Source organism: Salmo salar, chromosome 10, assembly GCF_965601325.2.
Source record: "Salmo salar chromosome 10, fSalSal1, whole genome shotgun sequence".
Taxonomy (NCBI): domain Eukaryota; kingdom Metazoa; phylum Chordata; class Actinopteri; order Salmoniformes; family Salmonidae; genus Salmo; species Salmo salar.
In genome coordinates, this window is record NC_138300.1 from 33,278,598 (window position 1) to 33,305,331 (window position 26,734).

General features: G+C 43.4%; 2 protein-coding genes, 1 long non-coding RNA gene and 1 pseudogene across 5 annotated transcripts in view; 2 read left to right on the forward strand and 2 right to left on the reverse strand.

Moving 5' to 3' along the window:
- Positions 1-5,328, reverse strand: part of lrrc66 (leucine rich repeat containing 66) — a 9,155-nt gene extending 3,827 nt beyond the window's left edge. Inside the window, exons 1-4 of the mRNA XM_014122965.3 lie at positions 5,143-5,328; positions 4,451-4,882; positions 619-788; positions 136-481 (exon numbers count right to left, since the gene is read on the reverse strand). Coding sequence (XP_013978440.3) covers positions 136-481; positions 619-788; positions 4,451-4,882; positions 5,143-5,185 — 991 coding nt within the window. The 5' untranslated portion in view covers positions 5,186-5,328. The remainder of the gene's footprint in view (positions 1-135; positions 482-618; positions 789-4,450; positions 4,883-5,142) is intronic.
- LOC106560262 (uncharacterized) lies at positions 4,040-5,691 on the forward strand. Its single transcript, XR_001318565.3, has 3 exons — positions 4,040-4,187; positions 4,457-4,592; positions 5,400-5,691. It is a non-coding gene; the product is annotated as an uncharacterized LOC106560262 (long non-coding RNA).
- Positions 5,692-5,828: 137 nt separating this feature from the next.
- On the reverse strand, positions 5,829-18,562 carry sgcb (sarcoglycan, beta (dystrophin-associated glycoprotein)). Of its 2 annotated transcripts, none has more exons than XM_014122973.3 (6): positions 18,306-18,562; positions 17,294-17,503; positions 9,159-9,344; positions 8,769-8,960; positions 8,479-8,610; positions 5,829-8,370 (listed from the first exon to the last, which is right to left on the reverse strand). In XM_014122973.3, exons 1-6 carry the CDS (start codon positions 18,318-18,320, stop codon positions 8,164-8,166), a joined length of 942 nt encoding a protein of 313 aa, XP_013978448.1. In that variant the 5' UTR covers positions 18,321-18,562; the 3' UTR covers positions 5,829-8,163. The 2 variants fall into 2 exon arrangements, with proteins under 2 accessions (XP_013978448.1, XP_045543627.1); XM_045687671.2 differs by lacking the exon at positions 18,306-18,562 and adding an exon at positions 18,051-18,299.
- Positions 18,563-18,739: 177 nt separating this feature from the next.
- LOC106560264 (mitochondria-eating protein-like) lies at positions 18,740-25,010 on the forward strand (annotated as a pseudogene). Its single transcript, XR_014379021.1, has 10 exons — positions 18,740-19,392; positions 20,545-20,650; positions 20,740-20,855; positions 21,016-21,133; positions 21,287-21,382; positions 21,673-21,807; positions 21,973-22,391; positions 22,561-22,703; positions 23,069-23,192; positions 23,306-25,010. The product of XR_014379021.1 is annotated as a mitochondria-eating protein-like (transcript).
- The last annotated feature ends 1,724 nt before the right edge of the window (positions 25,011-26,734 follow it).

Consider the following 26,734-nt stretch of genomic DNA (forward strand, 5'->3'; position numbering starts at 1 on the left):
TAAAAAAAATTGCATTAAGGATGCTACTTTATTCACATTTATACGATTGATCTGAAATGTAAGTTGTTACAAACAAATTAATATTGGTGTAATGCAACAAGTGAAAGGCAGCAGCTTCCTGTCTGGCTGTGTTACCTTGCTGTGGAGGGCCGCAGGGCAGCAGGATTTCTGTCCCCTCAGTCACTGTCACATCCTGGTGGAGCCCCTCCCTGTTCTCAGCTGTAGAGCAGGTGAGGTCACTGTCCTCCAGGTGTAGCAGGTCTCTACCTGCATGGGTGGAGGGGGAGGAACATACCACCCCCCTCCAGGTCTGCTGCAGGGCCCTGTCCCTGTCGTAGGCCATCCACCTCCTCACGTTCCGCAGGCTACAGTCACACCTCCACCTGTTACCACTCACCTCCACCAGGGCATTCAGGTTACGCAGTGACAGGTAGGCGGATGGAGGGATTGTGGTCAACAGGTTGAAGCTCAGATCCAGGACCTTTGAAGGATGTCATTATGAAAATTATAGGAATGTCAGAAATCTGTTATAGTACTGAGCTCAGGTGAGGTTTGGGTCAGGTGGTAACCGGATAACATGTTGTGATGCAGTAGTTACTATTAATGATTTGTAGTTACCCTGAGCTCCGGGAGGTCCCTGAGGGCATGTGGGTGGAGGTTGGAGATGTGGTTATGCTGTAGGCGAAGCTCTCTCAGATGGGGGAACCTGCAAAGATCTCCAGGTTGCAGACCAGAGATCCTGTTGTGGGAGAGCTGCAGCACCTGCAGGAACTCGCTACCTCCCAGGCCTAGTGGACAGCGCACCAACATAGTCCTCACATTAGTGGCATAATGTCACAGATGACTAGGATGGCACCTGTTTGTCCTCAGTAATGCACAGAGGATGGTAATCATGAGGTGGTTGCCTATATGATCACAGAAGTCCCCTTCTCACCTTTGTACTGTTCTGTATGTGGGCAGTAAGCTGACATGACATTCCTCCCATAGCTTTACAAGCAGGAGACCACCCTGAGATGAATGAATACCTGCCCTTACATGTCCCCGCCTACCTGTCTGGGAAGCCACAGCAACACCTGCTCCCTATACCTGACATGACTGAACTAGGAGGCACTGATAGCGTTTGTTTACCCCCACTATAGGGTTTACTCTAGTGTACATACTGTAGTGTTTACTTCGCCGGGCCATTGTGGTGACATCTGTGTACATTACTACGGTGTGGTGGTAACAAAGACGCAGAGAAATTATTACTACAAGACATTGGGGACGCTGAGTTATTGACAATCAAATGGTTTTGTACTTGGAACAGATTTGTTTTTAATGAATTATATGCTAAACATTGTCCTGGCTAGAGTATAAACAAATGACTAGGGTTGGTTAGCCTGGTGATTTAAGAGCATTTAGCCAGTAACCGAAAGGTTGCTGGTTCAAATCCTGAGATGACTAGGTGAAAAGCCTGCCTATGTGCCATTGAGCAAGGCACTTGCTCCTAATTGCTCCTGTAAGTCGCTCTGGATAAGAATGTCTGCCAAAATGGAACTGTTATGACTGATTCAGGCCAAGGATTTCTGTTGACAGAATTTAGTTTACACTGATTTTCAGTCTCTCCTGCGGTCTCCTCTTTTCACTAGGCTGACACTGCTGAGCTGAAGTGAGGCATTGTGGGTCTGGGCTTCCTTAGAGGAGCGCTAGGAGACTGTGAGCAGAATACCAAGCAGCACGGAGAGGCCTCTGTCTCACAGAGCAACTGCCAACAGTCCTCACAAACCTCAAACAAGGAGAAAACACAATCACCAGTGAATGCATACACCACTAAAAGGTTCAACTCCTCTGATGGAATTGTAAAAAAGCAAGATAATACTACTGTAAAATTATGATTGAGGCATTTTCCTCCTTTAAAACACAATCATTACACTTTTACACCCTCTGATGAACCATTGGAATGTCAGTAAACAGCGTCTACAATTGGCTGAAGATTGTACAATGATTTGTCAAATTCATTTTGTGATTGATTGACTGGGCCAGTTTAATCATTTCCGAGAAGAGCAAAGTCCTAATTATGTTGGATAATCATTCATAAGAGTATGGGTGTTCATGCATGTGCGTGTACAGTGCATTCAGAAAGTATTTAGACCTTGACTTTTTCCACATTTTGTTACGTTAGACTTATTCTAAAATGGATAAAATGTTTTTTTTTCCTGTTCAATCTATACACAATAGCCCATAATGACAAAAATAAAAAATAAAAATTTTGGAAAGTTCTGCAAATGTTATAAAAATAACAATTATCACATTTACATACAGTACCAGTCAAAAGTTAGGACTCATGTACTCATTCCAGGGTTTTTCTTTATTTTTACTATTTTCAACATTGTAGAATAATAGTGAAGACATCAAAACTATGAAATAACACATGGAATCATGTAGTAACCAAAAAAGTGTTATAAAATATATTGTTTATTTGAGATTCTTTAAAGTAGCCACCAATTGCCTTGATGGCAGCTTTGTACACTCTTGGCATTCTCTCAACCAGCTTCATGGGATAGTCACCTGGAATGCATTTAAATTAACAGGTGTGCCTTGTTAAAAGTTTAATAGTGGAATTTCTTTCCTTCTTAATGTGTTTGAGCCAGTTGTGTTCTGACAAGGTAGGGGTGGTAACAGAAGATAGCCCTATTTGGTAAAAGACCAAGTCCATATTATAGCAAGAACAGCTCAAATAAGCAAAGGGAAACAACAGTCCATCATTACTTTAAGACATGAAGGTCAGTCAATGCGGAAAATGTCAAGAACTTTGAAAGTTTCTTCAAGTGCAGTCGCAAAAACCAAGCACTATGATGAAACTGGCTCTCATGAGGACCGTCACAGAAAAGGAAGCCCCAGAGTTACCTCTGCTGCAGAGTATAAGTTCATTAGAGTTACCAGCCTCAGAAATTGCAGCCCAAATAAATGCTTCAGAGTTCAAGTAACAGACACATCTCAACATCAACTGTTTGGTATTGGTATTTTATTAGGATCCCCATTAGCTGTTGCAAAAGCAGCAGCTACTCTTCCTGGGGTCCACACAAAACATAATACAGAATGACATAATACAGAGCATCAATAGACAAAAACAGCTCAAGGACAGAACTACATGCATTTTTAAAAAGGCACACGTAGCCTACATATCAATGTATACACACAAACTATCTAGGTCAAATAGGGGAGAGGCATTGTCGAGGTGTTGCTTTTTCTGTTTTTTTAACTGTTCAGAGGAGACTGCATGAATCAGGCCTTCTCTAGGAAGAGTCTTGGTGGTTCCAAACTTCTTCCATTAAAGAATGATGGAGGCCACTGTGTTCTTGGGGATCTTCAATGCTACAAAACATTTTTGGTACCCTTTCCTAGATCTGTGCCTTGAAACAATCCTGTCTCAGAGCTCTACGGACGATTCCTTCGACCTCATGGCTTGGTTTTTGCTTTGACATGCACTGTCAACTGTGGGACCTTATAACGACAGGTGTGTGCCTTTCCAAATCATGTCCAATCAATTTCATTTACCACAGGTAGACTCCAATCAAGTTGTAGAAATATCTCAAGGATGATCAATGGAAACAGGATGCATCTGAGCTCAATATCGAGTCTCATAGCAAAGGTCTGAATACTTATGTAAATAAGGCACTTGTGTTTTTAATAAATGTATTTTTAATTATCTTTGTCAATATGGGGTATTGTGTGTAGATTGATGAGGATTTAAAAAAAATCAATTTTAGAACAAGACTGTAACATAACAAAATGTGGAAAAAGTCAATGGGTCTGAATACTTTGAATGCACAGGTAACTGCCAAAATAAAGGAAACACCAACATAAAGCGCCTGAATAGGGCATTCAATGCGCCTTGGCAAAGATTCTTCAAGTGCCTGGAACTCTACTGGAGGGAGGTGACACCATTCTTCCACAAGAAATTCCATTAGTTGGTGTTTTGTTAATGGTTATAGAAAAGGTGGGTTCAATTGGGTTGAGATCTGGTGACTGAGCAAAAACACACACACACACACACACACACACACACACACACACACACACACACACACACACACACACACACACACACACACACACACACACACACACACACACACACACCCTTTAAACCTCCTATGCTCCTTTGAGACCCCTTCTTTCAAAGGGACAGAGATCTTCTAGCCATGGTAGGCAAAATGATGGGCAACTGGGCATTTTTATACATGACCCTAAGCATGATGGGATGTTAATTGCTTAATTAACTCAGGAACCACACCTGTGTGGGAGCACTTGCTTTCAATATACTTTGTATCCCTCATTTACTCAAGTGTTTCCATTAATTTGTCAGTTACCTGTATGTGTGTTAGGCAAAGCAACCTGTGATTAGTATAACTACATTTATAGTACAGCGAAGCAATTCCTGACGTGTTAGAGTGTGTGTGTGACTCACCCTCAGGGATCATCTCTAGCTGGTTCCTCTCAGCAGACAGCAGCTGCAGGGCCGGGGCCCAGGATACACATCTTCCTCTGTTGTGTGAGAGGGGTATTCTCCCATGTTTACCCCTCCAGGTCCTCCCCACACACAGAGACAGGTGAGTGATGCTGTTGTGTCCAAGCCATAGATTATTAAGCCCCCAATTTGGCCACGAGGGGGCAAGGGAGTTCAGGAGGTTGTGAGATAGGTCTAGATCATTTATGGTGGAAGGGATGTGTTGTGGGGCTTGGGAAAGGCCAGCGGAGGAACAGTTTAACAGAGGACCTCTCTGACAAAGGCAGGGCTCAGGACAGGTAGGGGGAGTTGGAAAACACTGGAGCCCCTGAATGAGGAGGAGCAGCACTGCAGCACAGAACATCCACTGAGACACGGCCATCACAAACAGCCCTGTGCCCATAGGTAGAACAAAAAGAGAGAACTAATATTAGTGAGTTGTGAGTTTCAACATTAAAGACAATGTATGAACACATACAGTATTGAAGGTAAATTCAATAGATATACCCTAATATACCAAGAGTAACACATTCAACAGCATCCAAATAAAGTCAAAACACACGCATTACTCTCAAATTTAGAAACATGCATTGCAATATTAGCACACGTCATACACACAAATATAAATGAATGCATGAAAAAAACTCCCTCACCCCTCCGTGTCTGCATTGTATACAACCGAAACGAACTCGACATTCAGTCTCTCCCCAGGCCCTTCCAGTACATTGGCAAAGGTAGCAGATTTTTACAACTTTCTCCTGTAGTTTCAGATCAAAGTCTTCAGTGTGTACTGACATGTTGAGTCAGACATGCATTCACAACAATGTCATAAACGTTATGCTGATTCCCTCAATCATTCACATGGCGTGGTTAATGTCTCACCAGGACCTTGTTTTCCTCTCCTTCACAGTTAACCGTGCTGCCAGAAATAACAATGAAAAGGACAACTACGCCCAGCTTGGATTTATTGATAAATAACTGGATCGGAACAGATTTCATGCTATAAAAGTAATCTTGGTTATTTTGCCCCTTTACTGTGTAAAATGTAGTAGACGTAGAATATAGCTAGTACACTGTAAATGTAGTAGACGTAGAATATAGCTAGTATACTGTAAATGTAGTAGACGTAGAATATAGCTAGTACACTGTAAATGTAGTAGACGTAGAATATAGCTAGTACACTGTAAATGTAGTAGACGTAGAATATAGCTAGTACACTGTAAATGCATTGACACTTCCAAGTGGGCATTATGGGATAGGGTACAAATAGGGCAGTTTTCAAACGTGAAAATAAAACTGCAAATCGACAAGAGACAAGAAGCAATACAGATTACAGGTCTTTTCAAACACAGAATATCCCTTTATTTAAACAAACATAAGTTAAATCATTGATATTTTCCAAAAGCTCATTCTCAAGGTTCCATTGGAAAACAATGAATTCCTACATCTATTAAAGCATGGAGTCCATATTGCTGCTTGAGATGATGATCACATTTCTCCAAACACATTGTTACCGTAGAAATCATTTAATACACAATTTAAGCATGTTAGACAAATGCCAATGAGCTCAAAATAGATAAACATCACCCTTGTGGTATTGCCACTTCATGTTATATTGCACAAAATACTCAATAGTATGTTTCAAACCCATGTTAACAAAACATATAATTGAATGGGAATACCACAGAAAAAGACAAAAAAAACAGCTGACTGCATTAATCTGTAGTGTATCTTAGTGTAAGTACACTACATGACCAAAAGTATGTGGAAACCTGCTCTTCGAACATCTCATCCCAAAATCATAGGGATTAATATGGAGTTGGTCCCTCTTTGCTGCTATCACAGCCTCCACTCTTCTGGGGGAGGCTTTCCACTAGATGGTGGAACATTGCTTCAGGGACTTGCTTCCATTCAGCCACAAGAGAATTTGTATGGTTGGGCGATTAAGCATGGCTGGCAGTCGGCATTTCAATTCATCCCAAAGGTGTTCGATGGGGTTGAGGTCAGGGCTCTGTGCAGGCCAGTCAAGTTCTTCCACACCGATCTTGACAAACCATTTCTGTATGGACCTCGCTTTGTGCACGGGGGCATTGTCATTCTGAAACAGGAAAGGGCCTTGCCCAAACTGTTGCCACATAGTTGGAAGCACAGAATTGTCTAGTATGTCATTGTATGCTGTAGCGTTAAGATTTCCCTTCACTGGAACTACGGGGCCAAGCCCGAACCATCAAAAATAGCACCAGACCATTATTCCTCTTCCACCAAACTTTACAGTTGGCACTACACATTCGGGCAGGTAGCGTTCTCCTAGCCTCCGCCAAACCCAGATTCACCAGTCAGACTGCCAGATGGTGAAGTATGATTCAATCACTCCAGAGAACACATTTCCACTGCTCCAAAGTCCAATGGCGGCAAGTTTACACCACTCCAGCCGACGCTTGGCATTGCGCATGGTGATCTTAGTCTTGTGTGCGGCTGGAAACCCATTTCATGAAGCTCCCAAAGAACAGTTATTGTGCAGATGTTGCTTCCAGAGGCAGTTTGTAACTCGATAGTGAGTGTTGCAACTGAGGACAGACTGTTTTTAAGTGCTTCAGCACTCTGCGGTCCTGTTCTGAGCTTGTGTGGCCTACCACTTTGCGGCTGAGCTGTTGTTGCTCCTAGACGTTTCCATTTCACAATAACAGCACTTACAGTTAACCGGGGAAGCTCTAGCAGTTTGACTAACTGACTTGTTGGAAAGGTGGGATCCTATGATGGTGCCATGTTGAAAGTCACTGAGCTCTTCAGTAAGGCCATTCTACTGCCAATGTTTGTCTATGGAAATTGCATGGCTATGTGTTCGATTTTATATACCCGTCAGCAACGGGTGTAGTTGAAATAGCCAAATCCACAAATTTGAAGGGGTGTCCACATACTTTTGTATATATAGTGTATATTCCCTTTTCTGAACATTAGGCAATATATTATAGACACATGGAAATTAATTCCATTTGGCATCATAGCTAAAGACACTCGAATCTCTTCCTTTGTGAAGACACAGAGACAATGTTTGGCACGTACAGGTTGAGGAGGCAGATGTATAGCAATGTAGAGTGCTGAGAGAGTCAACTCATGAAAATCTACACTAGACCTTTAAACAAGCACAGATTATCTCCTGTAATCAGCAATACTGAATGGCTAAAATTAAGTTTCCTATTTCACACACATCCCACTAACTCCAACTCATAACTCCTTAACTAACTTAACTAATCAATAAATAAATATAGTGTCCCACACTATGTGATCAGTGGCTGATGCCTAATACAGGGTGACTTGTATTTGAGTCACACACAGCTGCCAGCGGAAATATAAATGTCAAATAATGATTAGAAATATCCAGAATACTGGTAATACTGGATGGCTTGGTAAAGTGTTGCTTCTGTTGTTACTTCATATAGTCAGAAAAAAACAATGATAATACTTTATCACTTATTTAGATATATTTGGCCAAGTGGATATGCAGACATAAAGACCAACATAAAAAAAGCGTGTTTCTGGGTGTGCTACATTGTGAATGCATATAGAGTATGCACGCTACACCATTCTATGGTATTTCAACACTAGTTGGCCAGACCATCTGTTGACTGTAGGAGAGGATGGATGGTGTAACATCAGTTTGTGTTCCAGTCTCTTTAGTGGGCCTTTCCACACGGGTTGTCTGAGGTCTGGCAGCCCATGTTCTGATACTTCACCTGGACACGGAACAGAGTGCCGTCTGCACACATACACAGCTTGTACCTCAACAGACCCTCATCGAAATACACATTGGCCCCCACTGAGGAGTTAGGCATGCGAGTGACGCTCACCATCACAGATCCATTCAAAACAATACTGTTCTCCTGCAAAGGGAAATACCTTGTTAACCATATTTGTTAATGGAATACACTACACCATCGACTTTCAAATTGTATACATGTTTTACAAATTTGGTAAGGGGTGACACTCACAGCTCTGAGCTCGATGTCCCCTCCCATCCTGAACTCCACTGTCTTGCCCATGATGAAGACCCCCTCGTTGCCACGGATGATGGCCTTGCTGTCCCCTTTGATGGACAGGTCAGAGGAAGCGTTGCTGGTGATCTGAAAGAGTCATCACTTTTTCTGGGATTTTTCAAAATGTTCATCAATGACAGGAAGAGATTCTAGAATGTATTTGATCTAGAGTAACACACTGCAAGGTCAATCCTACGGTTTAATGACATGTTTTATTAGATAGCTTCTGTAACCCTGGAACATACCCTTTCTGTGGAGGCCTTCTTCACACTGAGTACTTTGACTCCTTTGGGCAGGTGGAACTCGTGGTTTTCAAAGTCTGTGCTGAAGAAGGTGTTCTGAGTGCGGGGGTCAGTGAAGGATATGCCCATGTCACTGGTGATGGACGTCTTCTCTTTCTCAACACTGAGCTTAGTGGAGCCCTGCTGGAACACCACCTGGAACACATATACAAAAAAACAACCTATACATGTAAGAGCTTACAATCTGAGTAGCCCTTTTCTGCAGTCAAATGACCTAGTGGCCTCATGGGTGGAATGTTATTCATATTTTTCATAATTAAAACATTATTTTTAAAAGTCCGTTTTCAGCTGGGTTATGTTTTGCCTAAGTGAGTGTGTTTTGCGTGAGCTCACCGGGTTGTTGTTACCGGTGATAACCAGGTCCTGGTCCTTCCTGCCCCCCACAGTACTCTTGTGCAGTGGGTGGACCACGCCCATGTCTGCCTTCTGCTTGAAACGCAGCAGCCCACTCTCATGAAACTCCATACTGTCACAACCACTGGGCCCGATTCGTATCACCGTCCAGATCACTAGAGTGATCTGATAGTTGGGAAAATATACAGATAGTTGGATATATTGATTTGATTATTGTCATGATCATAACTAGTTATAACATAACCACAACTAACATTATCATGATGCCATGCAAATCAAATCTTATTAGTCACATGCGCCGAATACAACAGGTGTAGTCCTTACAGTGAAATGCTGAATACAACAGATGTAGACTTTACAGTTTTTTTTATTTATTTTTTATTTCACCTTTATTTAACCAGGTAGGCTAGGTGAGAACAAGTTCTCATTTGCAACTGCGACCTGGCCAAGATAAAGCATAGCAATTCGACACATACAACAACACAGAGTTACCCTTAGAATAAACAAAACATACAGTCAATAATACAGTAGGAAAAAAAAGTCTATATACAGTGACTGCAAATGAGGTAAGATAAGGGAGGTAAAGGCAATAAACAGGCCATGGTGGCGAAGTAATTACAATATAGCAATTAAACACTGGAATGGTAGATGTGCAAAAGATGAATATGCAAGTAGAGATACTGGGGTGCAAAGGAGCAAGATAAATGAATACAGTATGGGGATGAGGTAGATAGATGGGCTGTTTACAGATGGGCTATGTACAGGTGCAGTGATCTGTGAGCTGCTCTGACAGCTGGTGCTTAAAGCTAGTGAGGGAGATATGAGTCTCCAGCTTCAATGATTATTGCAGTTCGTTCCAGTCATTGGCAGCAGAGAACTGGAAGGAAAGGCGACCAAAGGACGAATTGGCTTTGGGGGTGACCAGTGAGATATACCTGCTGGAGCGCGTGCTACGAGTGGGTGCTGCTATGGTGACCAGTGAGCTGAGATAAGGCGGGGCTTTACCTAGCAGAGACTTGTAGATAACCTGTAGCCAGTGGGTTTGGCGACGAGTATGAAGCGAGGGCCAACCAATGAGAGCGTACAGGTCGCAGTGGTGGGTAGTGTATGGGGCTTTGGTGACAAAACGGATGGCACTGTGATAGACTGCATCCAATTTGTTGAGTAGAGTGTTGGAGGCAATTTATAGATGACATCGCCGAAGTCGAGGATCGGTAGGATGGTCAGTTTTACGAGGGTATGTTTGGCAGCATGAGTGAAGGATGCTTTGTTGCGATATAGGAAGCCGATTCTAGATTTATTTTGGATTGGAGATGCTTAATGTGAGTCTGGAAGGAGAGTTTACAGTCTAACCAGACACCTAGGTATTTGTAGTTGTCCCGTATTCTAAGTCAGAACCGTCCAGAGTAGTGATGCTGGACGGGCGGGCAGGTGTGGGCAGTGATCGATTGAATAGCATGCATTTAGTTTTACTTGCATTTAAGAGCAGTTGGAGGCCACGGAAGGAGAGTTGTATGGCATTGAAGCTCGTCTGGAGGTTAGTTAACACAGTGTCCAAAGAAGGGCCAGGAGTATACAGAATGGTGTCGTCTGAGCAGAGGTGGATCAGAGAATCACCAGCAGGAAGAGCGACATCATTGATGCATACAGAGAAGAAAGTCGGCCCAAGAATTGAACCCTGTGGCACCCCATACAGACTGCCAGAGGTCTGGACAACAGGCCCCCCGATTTGACACACTGAACTCTATCAGAGAAGGAGTTGGTAAACCAGGCGAGGCAATCATTTGAGAAACCAAGGCTGTCAAGTCTGCCAATAAGAACGTGGTGATTGACAGAGTCGAAAGCCTTGGCCAGGTCAATGAATACGGCTGCATGGTAATGTCTCTTATCGATGGCAGTTTTGATGTCATTTAGGAACTTGAGCGTGGCTGAGGTGCACCCATGACCAGCTCTGAAACCAGATTGCCTAGCGGAGAAGGTACGGTGGGATTCGAAATGGTCGGTAATCTGTTTGTTAACTTGGCTTTCGAAGACCTTAGAAAGACAAGGTAGGATAGATATAGGTCTGTAGCTTTCCAATCTTTGGGAATCTCAGACGATACAAAAGAGAGGTTGAACAGGCTAGTAATAGGGGTTGCAACAATTTCGGCAGATAATTTTAGAAAGAGAGGGTCCAGATTGTCTAGCCCGGCTGATTTGTAGGGGTCCAGATTTTGCAGCTCTTTCAGAACATCAGCTATCTAGATTTGGGTGAAGGAGAAATGGTGGGGGCTTTGGAGGGTTGCTGTGGAGGGTGCCGGGCAGTTGACCGGGGTAGGGGTAGCCAGGTGGAAAGCATGGCCAGCCGTAGAGAATTGCTTATTGAAATTCTCAATTATAGTGGATTTATTGGTGGTAACAGTGTTTCCTAGCCTCAGAGCAGTGGGCAGCTGGGAGGAGGTGCTCTTATTCTCCATGGACTTTACAGTGTCCCAGAACTTTTTTGAGTTTGTACTACAGGATGCAAATATCTGTTTGAAAAAGCTAGCCTTAGCTTTCCTAACTGCCTGTGTATATTTGTTCCTAACTTCCCTGAAAAGTTGCATATCACGGGGGCTAGTCGATGCTAATGCAGAACGCCACAAGATGTTTTTGTGCTGGTCAAGGGCAGACAGGTCTGGAGTGAACCAAGGACTATATCTATTCCTAGTTCTACATTTTTGGAATGGGGCATGCTTATTTAAGATGGTGAAGAAGGCACTTTTAAGGAATAACCAGGCATCATCTACTGACGGGATGTCATTCCAGGATACCCCGGCCAGGTCGATTAGAAAGGCATGCTCGCAGAAGTGTTTTAAGGAGCGTTTGACAGTGATGAGGGGTGGTCGTTTGGTCGCAGACCCATTACGGATGCAAGCAATGAGGCAGTGATCGCTGAGATCTTGATTGAAAACAGCAGAGGTGTATTTGGAGGGTGAGTTAGTTAGGATGATATCTATGAGGGTGCCCGTGTTTATGGATTTGGGGTTGTACCTGGTAGGTTCATTGATAATTTGTGTGAGATTGAGGGCATCAAGCTTAGATTGTAGGATAGCCGGGGTGTTAAGCATGTCCCAGTTTAGGTATCCTAGTAGCACGAGCTCAGAAGATAGATGGGGGGCAATCAATTCACATATGGTGTCGAGGGCACAGCTTGGGGCAGAGGGTGGTCTATAGCAAGCGGCAACAGTGAGAGACGTGTTTCTGGAAAGGTGAATTTTTAGAAGTAGAAGCTCGAATTGTTTGGTTACAGACTTGGATAGTAATACAGAACTCTGCAGGCTATCTCTGCAGTAGATTGCAACACCACCCCCTTTGGCAGTTCTATCTTGGTGGAAAATGTTATAGTTAGGGATGGAGATTTCAGGGTTTTTGGTGGTTTTCCTAAGCCAGGATTCAGACACGGCTAAGACATCCGGGTTGGCAGAGTGTGCTAAAGCAGTGAGTAAAACAAACTTAGGGAGTAGGCTTCTAATGTTAACATGCATGAAACCAAGGCTTTTACGGTTACAGAAGTCAACAAATGAGAGCACCTGGGGAGTGGGAGTGGAGCTAGGCACTGCAGGACCTGGTTTAACCTCTACATCACCAGAGGAAGAGAGGAGAAGTAGGATAAGGGTACGGCTAAAGGCTATACGAACTGGCCGTCTAGCACGTTCGGAACCGAGAGTAAAAGGAGCAGGTTTCTGGGCATGATAGCATAGATTCAAGGCATAGTGTACAGACAAAGGTAAGGTAGGATGTGAGTACATTGGAGGTAAACCTAGGCATTGAGTAATGATGAGAGAGATATAGTCTCTAGATACGTTTAAACCAGGTGATGTCATCGCATATGTAGGAGGTGGAACAACATGGTTGGTTAAGGCATATTGAGCAGGGCTAGAGGCTCTACAGTGAAATAAGAGAGTAATCACTAACCAGGACAGTAATGGACGAGGCATATTGATATTAGAGAGAGGCATGCGTAGCCAAGTGAAATGCTTACTTACAAGCCCCTAACCAACAATGCAGTTTAAAAAATACAAATAAGAAATAAAAGGAACAAGTAATTAAAGGGCAGCAGTAAAACAACAATAGCGAGACTTTATACAGGGGGTACCGGTACAGAGTCAATATGCAGGGGCACCGGTTACTCAAGGTAATTGAGGTAAAATGTACATGTAGGTAGAGTTATTAAAGTGACTATGCATAGATAATAACAGAGAATAGCAGTGGTGTAAAAGAGGGGGAGGGGGGGTGGGCAATGCAAATAGTCTGGGTAGCCATTTGATTAGATGTTCAGGAGTTTTATGGCTTGGGGGTAGAAGCTGTTTAGAAGCCTCATGGTGCTCTGGTACCGCTTGCCATGCGGTAGCAGAGAGAACAGTCTATGACTAGGGTGGCTGGAGTCTTTGACAATTTTTAGGGCTTTCCTCTGACACCGCCTGGTATAGAGGTCCTGGATGGCAGGAAGCTTGGCCCCAGTGATGTACTGGGCCGTACGCACTACCCTCTGTAGTGCCTTGCGGTCAGAGGCCGAGCAGTTGCCATACCAGGCAGTGATGCAACCAGTCAGGATGCTCTCGATGGTGCAGCTGTAGAACCTTTTGAGGATCTGAGGACCCATGCCAAAACTTTTCAGTCTCCTGAGGGGGAATAGGTTTTGTCATGCCCTCTTCACGACTGTCTTGGTGTGCTAGGACCATGTTCGTTTGTTGGTGATGTGGACACCAAGGAACTTGAAGCTCTCAACCTGCTCCACTACAGCCTTGTCGATGAGAATGGGGGTGTGCTTGGTCCTCCTTCTCCTGTAGTCCACAATCATCTCCTTTGTCTTGGATCATGATTAGGGAGAGGTTGTTGTCCTGGCAACACACGGCCAGGTCTCTGACCTCCCCCCTATTGGCTGTCTCGTCGTTGTCAGTGATCAGGCCTACCACTGTTGTGTCATCGGCAAACTTAATGATGGTGTTGGAGTCGTGCCTGGCCGTGCAGTCATGAGTGAACAGGGAGTACAGGAGGGGACTGAGCACACACCCCTGAGGGGCCCCTGTGTTGAGGATCAGCATGGCGGATGTGTTGTTACCTACCCTTACCACCTGGGGGACGGCCCGTCGGGAAGTCCAGGATCCAGTTGCAGAGGGAGGTGTTTAGTCCCAGGGTCCTTAGCTTATTGATGAGCTTTGAGGGCACTATGGTGTTGAACACTGAGCTGTAGTCAATGAATAGTATTCTCACATAGGTGTTCCTTTTGTCCAGGTGAGAAAGGGCAGTGTGGAGTGCAATAGAGATTGCATCATCTGTGGATCTGTTAGGGCAGTATGCAAATTGGATTGGGTCTAGGGTTTCTGGGATGACGGTGTTGATGTGAGCCATGACCACCCTTTCAAAGCACTTCATGGCTACAGACGTGAGTGCTACGGGTCAGTAGTCATTTAGGCAGGCTACCTTAGTGTTCTTGCGCACAGGGACTATGGTGGTCTGCTTAGAACATGTTGATATTACAGACTTGGAGCTTAGCATCTGCTTCATCTGACCACTTTTTTATTGACCAAGTCACTGCTGCTTCCTGCTTTAATTTTTGCTTGTAAGCAGGAATCAGGAGGATAGAATTATGGTCAGATTTGCCAAAGGGAGGGTCGAGGGAGTGCTTTGTATGCATCTCTGTGTGTGGAGTAAAGGTGGTCTAGAGTTTTTTTCCCTCTGGTTGCACATTTAACATGCTGATAGAAATTTGGTAAAACTGATTTAAGTTTCCCTGCATTAAAGTCCCCGCCACCAGGAGAGCCACCTCTGGATGAGTGTTTTCCTGTTTGTTTATAGCGGAATACAGCTCATTGAGTGCGGTCTTAATGCCAGCATCGGTATGTGGTGGTATGTAGACAGCAACGGAAAATACAGATTAAAACTCTCTCGGTAGATAGTGTGGTCTACAGTTTATCATGAGATACTCTGCCTCAGGCAAGCAACACCTCGAGACTTCCTTAGATATCCTGCACCAGCTGTTGTTTACAAATATACATAGTTCAGCCCCGTTGTCTTACCAGACGGCGCCGTTCTATCCTGCCGATACAGCGTATAACTAGCCAGCTGTATGTTGATAATGTTGCCATTCAGCTACGACTCCGTGAAGCATAAGATATTTCCGTTTTTAACCTCTCTAGGGTCGGTGGGACGAAATCGTCCCACCTACGTAACAGCCAGTGGAATCCTGTGGCGCGTTATTCAAATACCTTAGAAATGCTATTACTTCAATTTCTCAAACATATGACTATTTTACACCATTTTAAAGACAAGACTCTCGTTAATCTAACCACACTGTCCGATTTCAAAAAGGCTTTACAACGAAAGCAAAACATTACATTATGTCAGCAGAGTACCCAGCCAGAAATAATCAGACACCCATTTTTCAAGCTAGCATATAATGTCACCAACACCCAAACCACAGCTAAATGCAGCACTAACCTTTGATGATCTTCATCAGATGACACACCTAGGACATTATGTTATACAATACATGCATGTTTTGTTCAATCAAGTTCATATTTATATCAAAACCCAGCTTTTTACATTAGCATGTGACGTTCAGAACTAGCATAGGTTCCGGTGAATTTACTAAATTACTCACGATAAACGTTCACAAAAAACATAAAAATTATTTTAAGAATTATAGATACAGAACTCCTCTATGCACTCGCTATGTCCGATTTTAAAATAGCTTTTCAGTGAAAGCACATTTTGCAATATTCTAAGTAGATAGGCCGGCATCACAGGGCTAGCTATTTAGACACCCACCAAGTTTAGCCCTCACCAAAGTCAGATTTACTATAAGAAAAATGTTATTACCTTTGCTGTTCTTTGTCAGAATGCACTCCCAGGACTTCTACTTCAATAACAAATGTTGGTTTGGTTCAAAATAATCCATAGTTATGTTCAAATATCCTCTGTTTTGTTTGTGCGTTCAAGACACTATCCGAAGTGTAAAGAAGGGTGACGCGCACGACGCGTTTCGTGACAAAAAAAATCGAAATATTCCATTACCGTACTTCGAAGCATGTCAACCGCTGTTTAAAATAAATTTTTATGCCATTTTTCTCGTAAAAAAGCGATAATATTCCGACCGGGAATCTGTGTTTTAGTACAAAGAGAGAGAAAATAAAAACATGGGGTCGCCTCGTGCACGCGCCTCAGTCTCATAGTACTCTGACCGACCACTATCCAAACGCGCTAATGTTTTTCAGCCAGGGGCTGCCTCGACATCATTCAGCTTTTTCCCGGGTTCTGAGAGCCTATGGGAGCCGTAGGAAGTGTCACGTTACAGCAAAGATCCTAAGTTTTCAATAAAAAGAGTCAAGAAGCTCAAGGAATGGTCAGAGAGGGCACTTCCTGTACAGAATCTTCTCAGGTTTTTGCCTGCCATATGAGTTCTGTTATACTCACAGACACCATTCAAACAGTTTTAGAAACTTTAGGGTGTTTTCTACCCAAAGCCAATAATTATATGCATATTCTAGTTTCTGGGCAGTAGTAATAACCAGATTAAATCGGGTACGTTTTTTATCCGGCCGTGTAAATACTGCCCCCTAGCCCTAACAGGTTAATGTCCCGTTGGTAGTTAAATCTTCCTCGTAGGTCGTCGATTTTATTTTCCAATGATTGCATGTTAGCTAGTAGAACGGAAGGCAGTGGGGGTTTATTCGATCGCCTACAGAGTCTCAGAAGGCAGCCCGACCTCCGTCCTCTTTTTCTCAGTCTTCTCTTCATGCAAATGACAGGGATTTGGGCCTATTCCCGGGAAAGCAGTATGTCCTTCATGTTGGGCTCGTCGTACTCGTTGAAGGGAAAAAATGCTTCTGCCAGTTCGTGGTGAGTAATCGTAGTTCTGATGTCCAGAATATATTTTCGGTCATAAGAGACAGTAGCAGCAACATTATGTAGAGAATAAGTAAAAAAATAAGTTACAAACAACCAAACAAAAAAACACATTCGGTTAGGAGCACATAAAACGTCAGCCATCTTCTCCGGCGCCATGCTACTAGCCTGAGTTAAAAGTGAATTCAGATACACAAGGATGATTACATAATGCAGAGGAGCTTTGTGTATAATCGGGCACTCACAATGAGGTTGATGAGTGCCAGCAGGAAGAGCAGGATGATGATGCAGACAGCCATGTTGCCCTTGCGTCCTCTCAGGCCTGTCTTGTGCAGGCGCTCCTCCTCTATGGGCACATAGCCTGCCTTGAAGTTGCTGTTGTGCTCCTTGTTGGTGGTCCGCCGTTCGATGGCCTTCTCCCTCATAGACCTCTTCACAGGCCCGTTGGAACTCTCCTTCAACAGACACAACAGTAAACATCAGTATAAAGGCTCAGGTGTAAAGTGTGTAGATGCTGTGACATCTACACACCACTTTTTGGGTGGTCCCCATTAATCAAAACATGGACTTCACTGTGTGAGACGAAACGTGAAGAGAGTTCTAGCTATCACACTGAAACTTCAGTACCACATGTTATTGTATTCCACTCTGCAGTCTAGTTAATCTAGTTGATACATTGTAACAACCCAATTGACAGTCTATTTAACTACCACATGTAGTTACAACGTAACAAATGTATATCTCAGTACAGAGAAACAGAACCATATATTGTAACACTGAAACTACCACATTGTATTTAATTAGCGTTTACGCAGGCTTCGCTGGATAGACAGAATGCTCTAAAGAATGCACGCAATTAAACACCCGAGTCTCTCTTTCTGTGTGCAATGACTAAAAATAAATCACACGTATTTTCCCGTAACAAATGTGAATATGTCCATATTCAACTCAGATTAAAAGATAACTTCATGCTTTGGGATAATACAACCAGTTGAAACTGACCAATGCCGCGGAAAACTGCGCCAATCAACCGTTATTTCGAGCGATAGCCTATCATAAAAACATTATAAAGGGCTTGGGAAGAGTAAAACCGTATGGATACTCCGCAACCGCTTTACAACGTCCGACTGAAATGAATCCTTTCAAATGAGTTCGTATTGATGAAGATGCTTAAATCTAAACCCCAGACGTTTGAAAAGCAAACCGTGAATGTGAAATGTAGAAAAACAAGAATGTCTTAAGCTATTGAAAACAGACCTGCTCAGACGCCATGTTGACCCTCCCTTTTCTACTGCCGTTGACAGCTCGGGAGTCGGGAAAGACAGTGGAGGAGACCACTTCATCCAAATGAATAAAATAAGATATATCTGTCCAGTTTTAATACGTGCGAATAGTTTTTTATTAGTGTACTAATTATATGAGCAAAAACATAAAATAATGCTAAATTGGAGGTATTTGTATCAAAATGTCCCATAGCTGGATCACTGTAGCCGACAGTTGTCCGTGTTTATCACAGATGGTTCATTCCTGGCTAAACCAGCCAATAGAAAAGGCCAGCAGCAGGATTCCAAAATAGGAAAGTCCACATAAATCATCCATTCATATTTTTTCCATAGATAACTTGCAGGCGGGGCTTCCGAATAGACTGTCCACCAATTACTTGTTGAAGTTTGTTGAAGTTATAATAATAATATTAACGTTAGAAAATTATAATTTATCCAAATGTTAAAATGGCCACTTCATTAGTTTTATTTTCGTTAGACTATTACCTATGTGGACAAAAAGAGACGTGTAAGTTATTGGCCTAAAATTCATTAGGGAAATTTGTCTACGCTCCACTGTTTTTTCCTGGGCTTGACACAGGAACGTGTGTGTGACAGTATGACATTACAATGGTCTCGTTTACATCACAGACAGCCGACTACACCTGTATCATAAAGGAGCTAACTGTAGAAGCACCTCTGTTTGTGGGCTATCCTAACTACCTCTTTCTCGGGAATAACCAGACTATCACTGAAAACAATGCCAGCTTTAACAAACATTCTCACTCTATATTATGAGTAAAAAAGCGTTGCCACAACTGAGGTGGCGCTTGGCACCCGTTGTAACGAAGGTGGACAAAACGCCAAGGGCAAGAATTTTTACAACTGGTCTAAAAATGGAGCCCGCGCCTGTCACCGGCGCTCTCGCCCAATATTAAATCCCACTGTTGTCCAGGAGCGTTAAACCTTTCAGGATTTTAGGGAGTGGAGCAGACATGGCCGACTCGCTAAGGAAGCGAGTGAACACATCTTTCTTCAGCGTTATGCAGGACAAACTTGAGTCCTGGTACAAGGACTACCATGTAAGTCATAAATAATTTATTTCTACCCTACATCTGTTGGCTGAAAAGGAACCAACTAGGCCTTTATAAGGCTAAAGTTGGTATTTATATGTAAATGAATAGTTGTCTAAATAATAGTAGTCTGTAAGAAATATGATATTGGTGTGGAATTCCATAGCCGATTGAATGAATCACTTGTGTTCAATCAAATGTTTTCTGCCCTTGATCATTTGTTTCGTCTAGTTTGGCTGCTTTTCACAAGGGGGGGCAGTGCCCCTGTGACAACAATTTTGGACCCCCTTGTGGCCCCCCCTAAATGTGGAGTATGAAATAATTTTTACATTACTAATTTTTGCTATCATTCTTTTTTTACATCCGTTATTAGACAGTGGCAGCGCGGAACACTAATGATTATGAACATGGTCTTTTGCCTGCTAATGCCTGCAATGCAGTGAAGAAAACGATATGACAACAATAACGTCTAATGTAACTGGCCCCTCTAACAGTACAACTGGCCCCAGCTTGCCCCCCCCCCCCCCCCCCCCCCCCCCCCAGTTGAAATGGTCTAGAACCGCCACTGCTGATTGGACCAATGCATTATCACATACTTCAGAGACCAGCTAGTGCATTTGACTCACTGGAAGTCACAGACAAGTAATTTTATATGCACATATCATGGATTCGATATGATATAATAAAGATAATCACTAATCAATCAGCCATGTGAAGTCTCCTAAATTGACCCCACAGCTGAGATTACATTAAAAGCTAGAATCCTTAGTTGCTACATCTATTTTTGGACTTATAAATTAATGATCTATACCCCACTGATTCACGAACAATATAAAAGCCTCATGTACTTAGTTCAACTGTCAGACACACCCCATCAGAACCCAAAATATAAGCTTGTTTTACTCCAATGTTTGTAAACAATGTAAATGTAAACATGGTTAAAACTATCATTTTGATATAATGGATGGTCAGTCCTTACATCCATATCTCTGTCTATGAATTTGAGAGTGGTTGTTACATTTCTCCAGGCCCATCCCTCAGCTTTTTACCAAAAGAGGTGGGGCGACCGCTTTGTTATTGTTTCAATTAAGGACTAGCTTTAAATTGTATGTCCAGTTTGTGTTGGTTCATTATTCTCAACCCTGTTTGCCACCTTCCTAGGTCATCTCCTGTGACAAGAATCTGAACAGGTGCTGTGAGTTGGTGGAGCTCACCTCCAAGATACAGGGACAACTATTCACCATCCTCAACCTCACTGCTATAGAGGGTATGTGTCTAAGCTTCTTCTCAAAACTCTCCTCTCTTTTGCCTTACCCAAACAATTGTCTAATAATGCCTCTTTTTCTTTTGAGTTAGGTGGTCACTATGCAGGAGTGGACGTGCTCAAATCACATCTTCTGCCATGGCTGGGGACCTGCTTCTCCATGGCAACCTCCTCTGTCACAAACAACATCAGCCTCAACCTCATCCAGGTGAAATTATCTGTATTCTGTTATGGTTGTACAGAGATTAAATTATTTGTTAAGTACAAATTATTTCTATTTAGTTATTTGTTATATTATATTCTGTTCTGTCACATATTGTGATTAAGACAGCGATAGTCAAGGCTAAATGCTGTGTGTTGTCATGCAGGAGTCTGTGAAGAAGGAGTGGAAGATCAGGGCGCTGTCTGCTCCCACAAGAACGACATGCAGAAGATGGACACTCAGCTGTGCTCCACTTTCCTGCAGCTGGAGTCCCTCAAACAGGAGTAAATCTGCACTAAACAAACAATATTAGTTATTAATCCATACAATGGACCTACTCATTTAAATCCAATCAAATAAGTCTACACCAGGTAACGTATGACTAACTTTCTGGTCTAAGTTTTATTTACTTACTGGTATGTTAAATGGGTTTACAGACTGGCGGATACTCATCTGCAACTGGACGACACCATAAACATGTCAGCCACAACTCTGCTGGTCACAGAGGATGAGATACTACAGCTGAAAGCATAGTGAGTGATACTGTACATACTGTAATAAATCAAATGTTATTGGTCACGTACACATGATTAGCAGGTGTTGTTGCGAGTGTAGCAAAATGCTTGTGCTTCTAGTTCCGACAATGCAGCAATATCTAACATGTCATCTAACAATTCCACAACAAATACCTAATACACACAAATCTAAGTAAAGGAATGGAATAAATACAGTTTAGTACAATTTTCATGTGAGTATTATTTGTCCTCTTTGGCTTATTGATGTGTATGTTCTGAGGTTATTATTGTGTGTATCTGTGTGTCAGATTGCGTGCGGCCCGTGACCAGGTGGAGACCTATAAGAGGAAGCTGAATGTTCTGGATGACTCTGAGAGGCAGGGGCGTCTGCTGAGGGATGAGGTGTCTTTCCTCACAGCAGAGAAGAGCATGCTGCAAGAGAGGTGAGCAGGACACACACACATACACACAGTAAATCTCATATCCATTTCTCTCCTCCCACATGATGGCCCACAATGTGCTGAAAATTCTGTATTTTTTTACTTTCCTCTTTTCAATGATATTTTGAACACGTTTCTCTCCGTTCCTCTCCTTTGTATCTCTGTCAGGTTGGTGACGAGTCGTTCCACCAGCCCCCTGCCCAGACATAGCCACCACTCCAGCCCCCTGCCCAGACATAGCCACCACTCCAGCCCCCTGCCCAGACATAGCCACCACTCCAGCCCCCTGAGGACTGAGTCTCCCACCCGGGCCCAGCTCAACAACTCGTCCCGCCACGTACGGCTCGTGTCCCGATTCAGTGACCCGTATGCTGTGGAGCGCCTGGAGGCCCAGAGCCTGCTGAGACGCTACATAGACGTGTGTGTGTGTGTCAGGAGGCCTTCCAGGCAGCCAAGCTGGCCTACCACCAGTTCAAGCTGCGTGTGAGGAAGACCCTGTCTCCCTGGGGCCAGACGTCCTGGAGGAGTCAGTGGTGGATTACATCGTCAAGAACCTGGACCTCTACGATGTGCAGGCCAGTGTTAATGTATGGGCTACACTTTTCTCTCTTACTGATATGTCTGACATATTACAAAAACCTGTGGATTCCAGTCACCTTTACATTCCAATTTCTAGAGTCTCATGCACTGTAGTTCATTGAGTGTTTGTTATTAGGAGGTGTGTGTCTGAGTGTATTGTAATGTTCCCTCTCCCAGGACGTGATCAACGCCATGAATGTGAACCCACGGATTTCCTTCTCTCCGGAGGTGGACCTCTCTCCGGAGGTGGACATGCAGACACTGGCCTCTCCTCTGGACTTGGCCTTAACCAGCGACCCAGAACTCTACAGTGACAACACGTCAGTCTGCATCCATTGACTTCATGAAGTAACAATAACAAGATGAGATATATAATTCCTATCCCTACCACTTGATGTCACCCTTGTCGTATATTTACACTCCCTTCTCTCTCTCTCTCTCTCTCTGTCTCTCTGTCTCTCTGTCTCTCTGTCTCTCTGTCTCTCTGTCTCTCCTCTCTCTCTCTCTCTCTCTCTCTCTCTCTCTCTCTCTCTCTCTCTCTCTCTCTCTCTCTCTCTCTCTCTCTCTCTCTCCTCTCTCTCTCTCTCTCTCTCTCTCTCTCTCTCTCTCTCTCTCTCTCTCTCTCTCTCTCTCTCTCTCTCTCTCTCTCTCTCTCTCTCTCTCTCTCTCTGTGTGTGTGTGTCAGGTATCATCATAGCTATGACTCTGAGTTTACTGCTCCTCTGGTGGTGTACCATGTGTGGCCAGCGCTGGTGGAGGGGGACAGTGTCATAGTGAAGGGAGAGGCCGTCACCAGGAGAGGAGCTCTGGTACTAATACACCTTCATTCCCTAGAAAAGAACTGTAGAATCATAGACCTTGCTTTAGCAATTACCACATGATCACAATACATGATTCATGTGGTTTCTCTGCTGTCTTCCAGTGGCGGAGCAGAAGCAGGAGCTACAGTCCTGTTTGCTCTCACTCTGGCAGCCCCACACGCACTCTCCTAAGTTACTCGGACGACTGAGACCTAACACCTTAAAAGAATGTCAATAGCAACAAACCCTTTGGAAGGTCGTTTAGATATGATTTACTGTCATTCTTTGGAACAGCCCAGTGTTTTTATGATGCAAGAAAATAGCAGCTGGGAAAGCTGTACATGTGTGATTTAGTGTTTACCTTTCTCTTGGCACCAAAATACATACATGCATATCCTGAGCCCTTGGGGTAAGTACGAAAACGCCAGTAACTCCTAGATGTAGTATTAGTGAGAGAGAGTAAATAAACCTCAAATCCAAAGATGCAAGAAATGCTCAGTGTACCAGACAGCTTTTTTTCTCCCTTCCATCTCTCTCTCTTTCCCTCCTCATCTCTCTCTCTTTCCCTCCTCATCTCTCTGTCTCCCTCCTCATCTCTCTGTCTCCCTCCACATCTCTCTGTCTCCCTCCACATCTCCTCTCTCCCTCCACATCTCTCTCCCTCCCTCCCCATCTCTCTCTCTCTCCCTCCCTCCCCATCTCTCTCTCTCTCTCCCTCCCTCCCCATCTCTCTCTCTCCCTCCCTCCCCATCTCTCTCTCTCTCTCCCTCCCCATCTCTCTCTCTACCTCCCCATCTCTCTCAGGCCTTTAGCCACAGCAGAAGCCCCTCTGCTGGACGTCTCTCAGCCAGTTGCCTATAAACTCTGACTGACCACTGATCTATGAAAGGAAAGGAGAACACACTTCACATCTATTTAATCTTTGCAACAAAGTCTGATTTTGAACTTTAATGGACTGAATCCTGTCTTCATTGTCAGTTGAGATTACTTGAGATTCCTCTAGTCGTGGACATTGCTCCAGAGTTTACAGTATACTGCAGGGAAGGTCAATGTTACCATGACAGTATCCAGAGAGGGTGCTGCAACACTACTATGTATAGGTGTAAACTGTGTATAAACTGTGTATAAACTGTGTGTAAACTGTGTGTAAACTGTGTGTAAACTGTGTGTGTGTCTTATTATTTTAGTGGTTCTTAAGTTCTTAACTCGACATTAAGACCTGCACAGTAGCACTTTCCAAGACACTTAGTTTAGATGTAATCTCTGACCTTGAACCTTGATAGACCTAGGTTATAAGGACCTCTCTTTCTGAATTCCTTTGATTGTAAGTCTCGACCTGCTTATCAACAGTGTGGATATGTTGGTGGAATGTTTTTTAAAGTCAATGATTTTCTTGTAAGACACATGCTGCTAAAGTTCAATCAGAACTTTTCAACAAAAACCAGAGAGATTTGGTATTGCTGAGAATAATGATTTAGCATGCAGTTTGTAAAGTAATCAGTTGCTGTGTGTGTTTATTGTTGTTGGTGTTGTGATATTTGGAAGGATACAATTGGAAGGATTTGGAGCGATATATTTGATCAAAAGTGATGCACAAAATCTTCTGAAACTTGAAATGGTTGACTTGAGAAAATATTATTTTTGTTCTAAGGATGTTGCTTACTATATACACACAATCCCAAAACAACATGCATTTAGGAAAATCACTATTTTGAAACATGTCTTTGGCAGCTGGAATCATTGTATATTATTTCATTTAGCCCCAAACAGTGTTTGAGTGTTGTGTGTGCTAAATTTAGTGGTAAACAAAACAGATTTGAGCTTAAATATCTTTGCGTTTGTCACTGAGTACAGAATACAAAATGTATTTTACTGTAAAGTATGTACTATATGTTAACTATAAAGTAGGCTATGGACAGGTCCATTTGGGGATGGGAGGAGGACATCCTGTGTGGCAAATGATCCCATTAACAATGTGGTTTTGGATTGTTCATGATGTGGGTGGCTGTTCAATGTTGTTCCATGTCCCTGCCGGAGTCTGGAGACCAAGCAGAGACAGGCCAACAGGGAACATACCAAACAAGTTACTGAGATGCACTGTTTAGAAAGACTGATTCACTGACCATGAGGACAAATACAAATAAAACTGCCGTTGCCAGGGTATCACATAACCTCCCCCAGCCATGGCCGTACGTACAGTACAGAGACTACAGCAATGTAATTACAGAATGGCTCAGGAGTCAAGCCGACAGGAAAATTAGAAAGCACTGTTTGGTATAATGCATGCAGACCGTGCTATGAATTCATAAGCATCAACCTTTTATTTTCAGCATGAAAGCCCTACTCTATTTTACTCATGCTGTACTTTGTGTTCTCAAAGAACACTGGTCGAAGTTATTCTTATTGCAGGGAACTTTTTGGACAGCAATGTTCTTCCCTCTCTCCCGATTATAGCAAATTACCCTTCCATCACCCTTTACATTACCAGTGCCCCCCGTAGTGTATGAAAGAAAAAACGGTCCTGTTCCCTATGGGTGAGTTAGAGTTGTCAATTGAAGGTATGCTCCACCATTCCAAAGGGTTAGAGTTTCATCAGGGTGTTGATCTCAGTGGATCTGCACTGATGATAAAAGCTGAGAGTTCCGGTAGTACTGCACACAAGTAAGACATTAGAGGGCACTGTTGTTCTACTGTAGAGGCTAGACTCTGCAAGGGAAAATAGTGGCTCCAGAAAGAACAAGGTTTTCTCTAGAGCCAAAAATACTGTAGGTTTCTGACTTGTTAAAAGAAAAAAGGACATTTGGGCCTGTCCTTGGACTCTCAAAGTCACTGCACCTCAGGAACTTTGAGCAAGACTAAGTGTGAATGTCTGTGTAATTAAAGTAGGGCCTAAACTATTACTCTCCATCAAGAGACCCAGAGCCATGGAGAGAGGAACGGGGAGAAGGAAAAGACAAGAGCAAGTATTGAGGATAAGAGTCTCCAACCATGCTGAAGAGTGTGTACTTGCAGCGCACATGTGTGATTTAATGTGTGTGCGGGTGTATGTATGTGTCTTTGTGTGTACATATGAATGCACTTATTAAGCACAATCTCAGTGGTGATGCCAGCCTCGTGATGATCTGGCATTCACAGTCCCTAATTACCACAGTCTAATTAGCCTTCCCTCTCCTCAGGCCTTGCCCAGTCCTGCCCTGCTCCCCTCACAAGCCAAACACATGACACAATTGGCTGTTTAAACGCTCTCCAGTGCACACAATTGGACCCCTGCTTCACAGAGCAGACACCAAGCTGAAACAGGCATTGGGCCTACCTCCACCCTCCAGGGCCTGTTTGTTGATTTAACAGCACTGTTGATGATAGCTGCTCGCTGGTCCCAGCGCTTGTTTGGCAATGAGATGCCTGTAAGTTAATGAGATGTTGTCCTTGTTTGTTGATTAGATTCTAAGAGTTCTATGTTCCTGGGTTGTAATTGTTGTTTGTTGATTAGAATTGCCTCCCTTTCAGTGTGAGTAGATGTTGTTTGGAGATTAGACGGTGGTGTTGTGGCT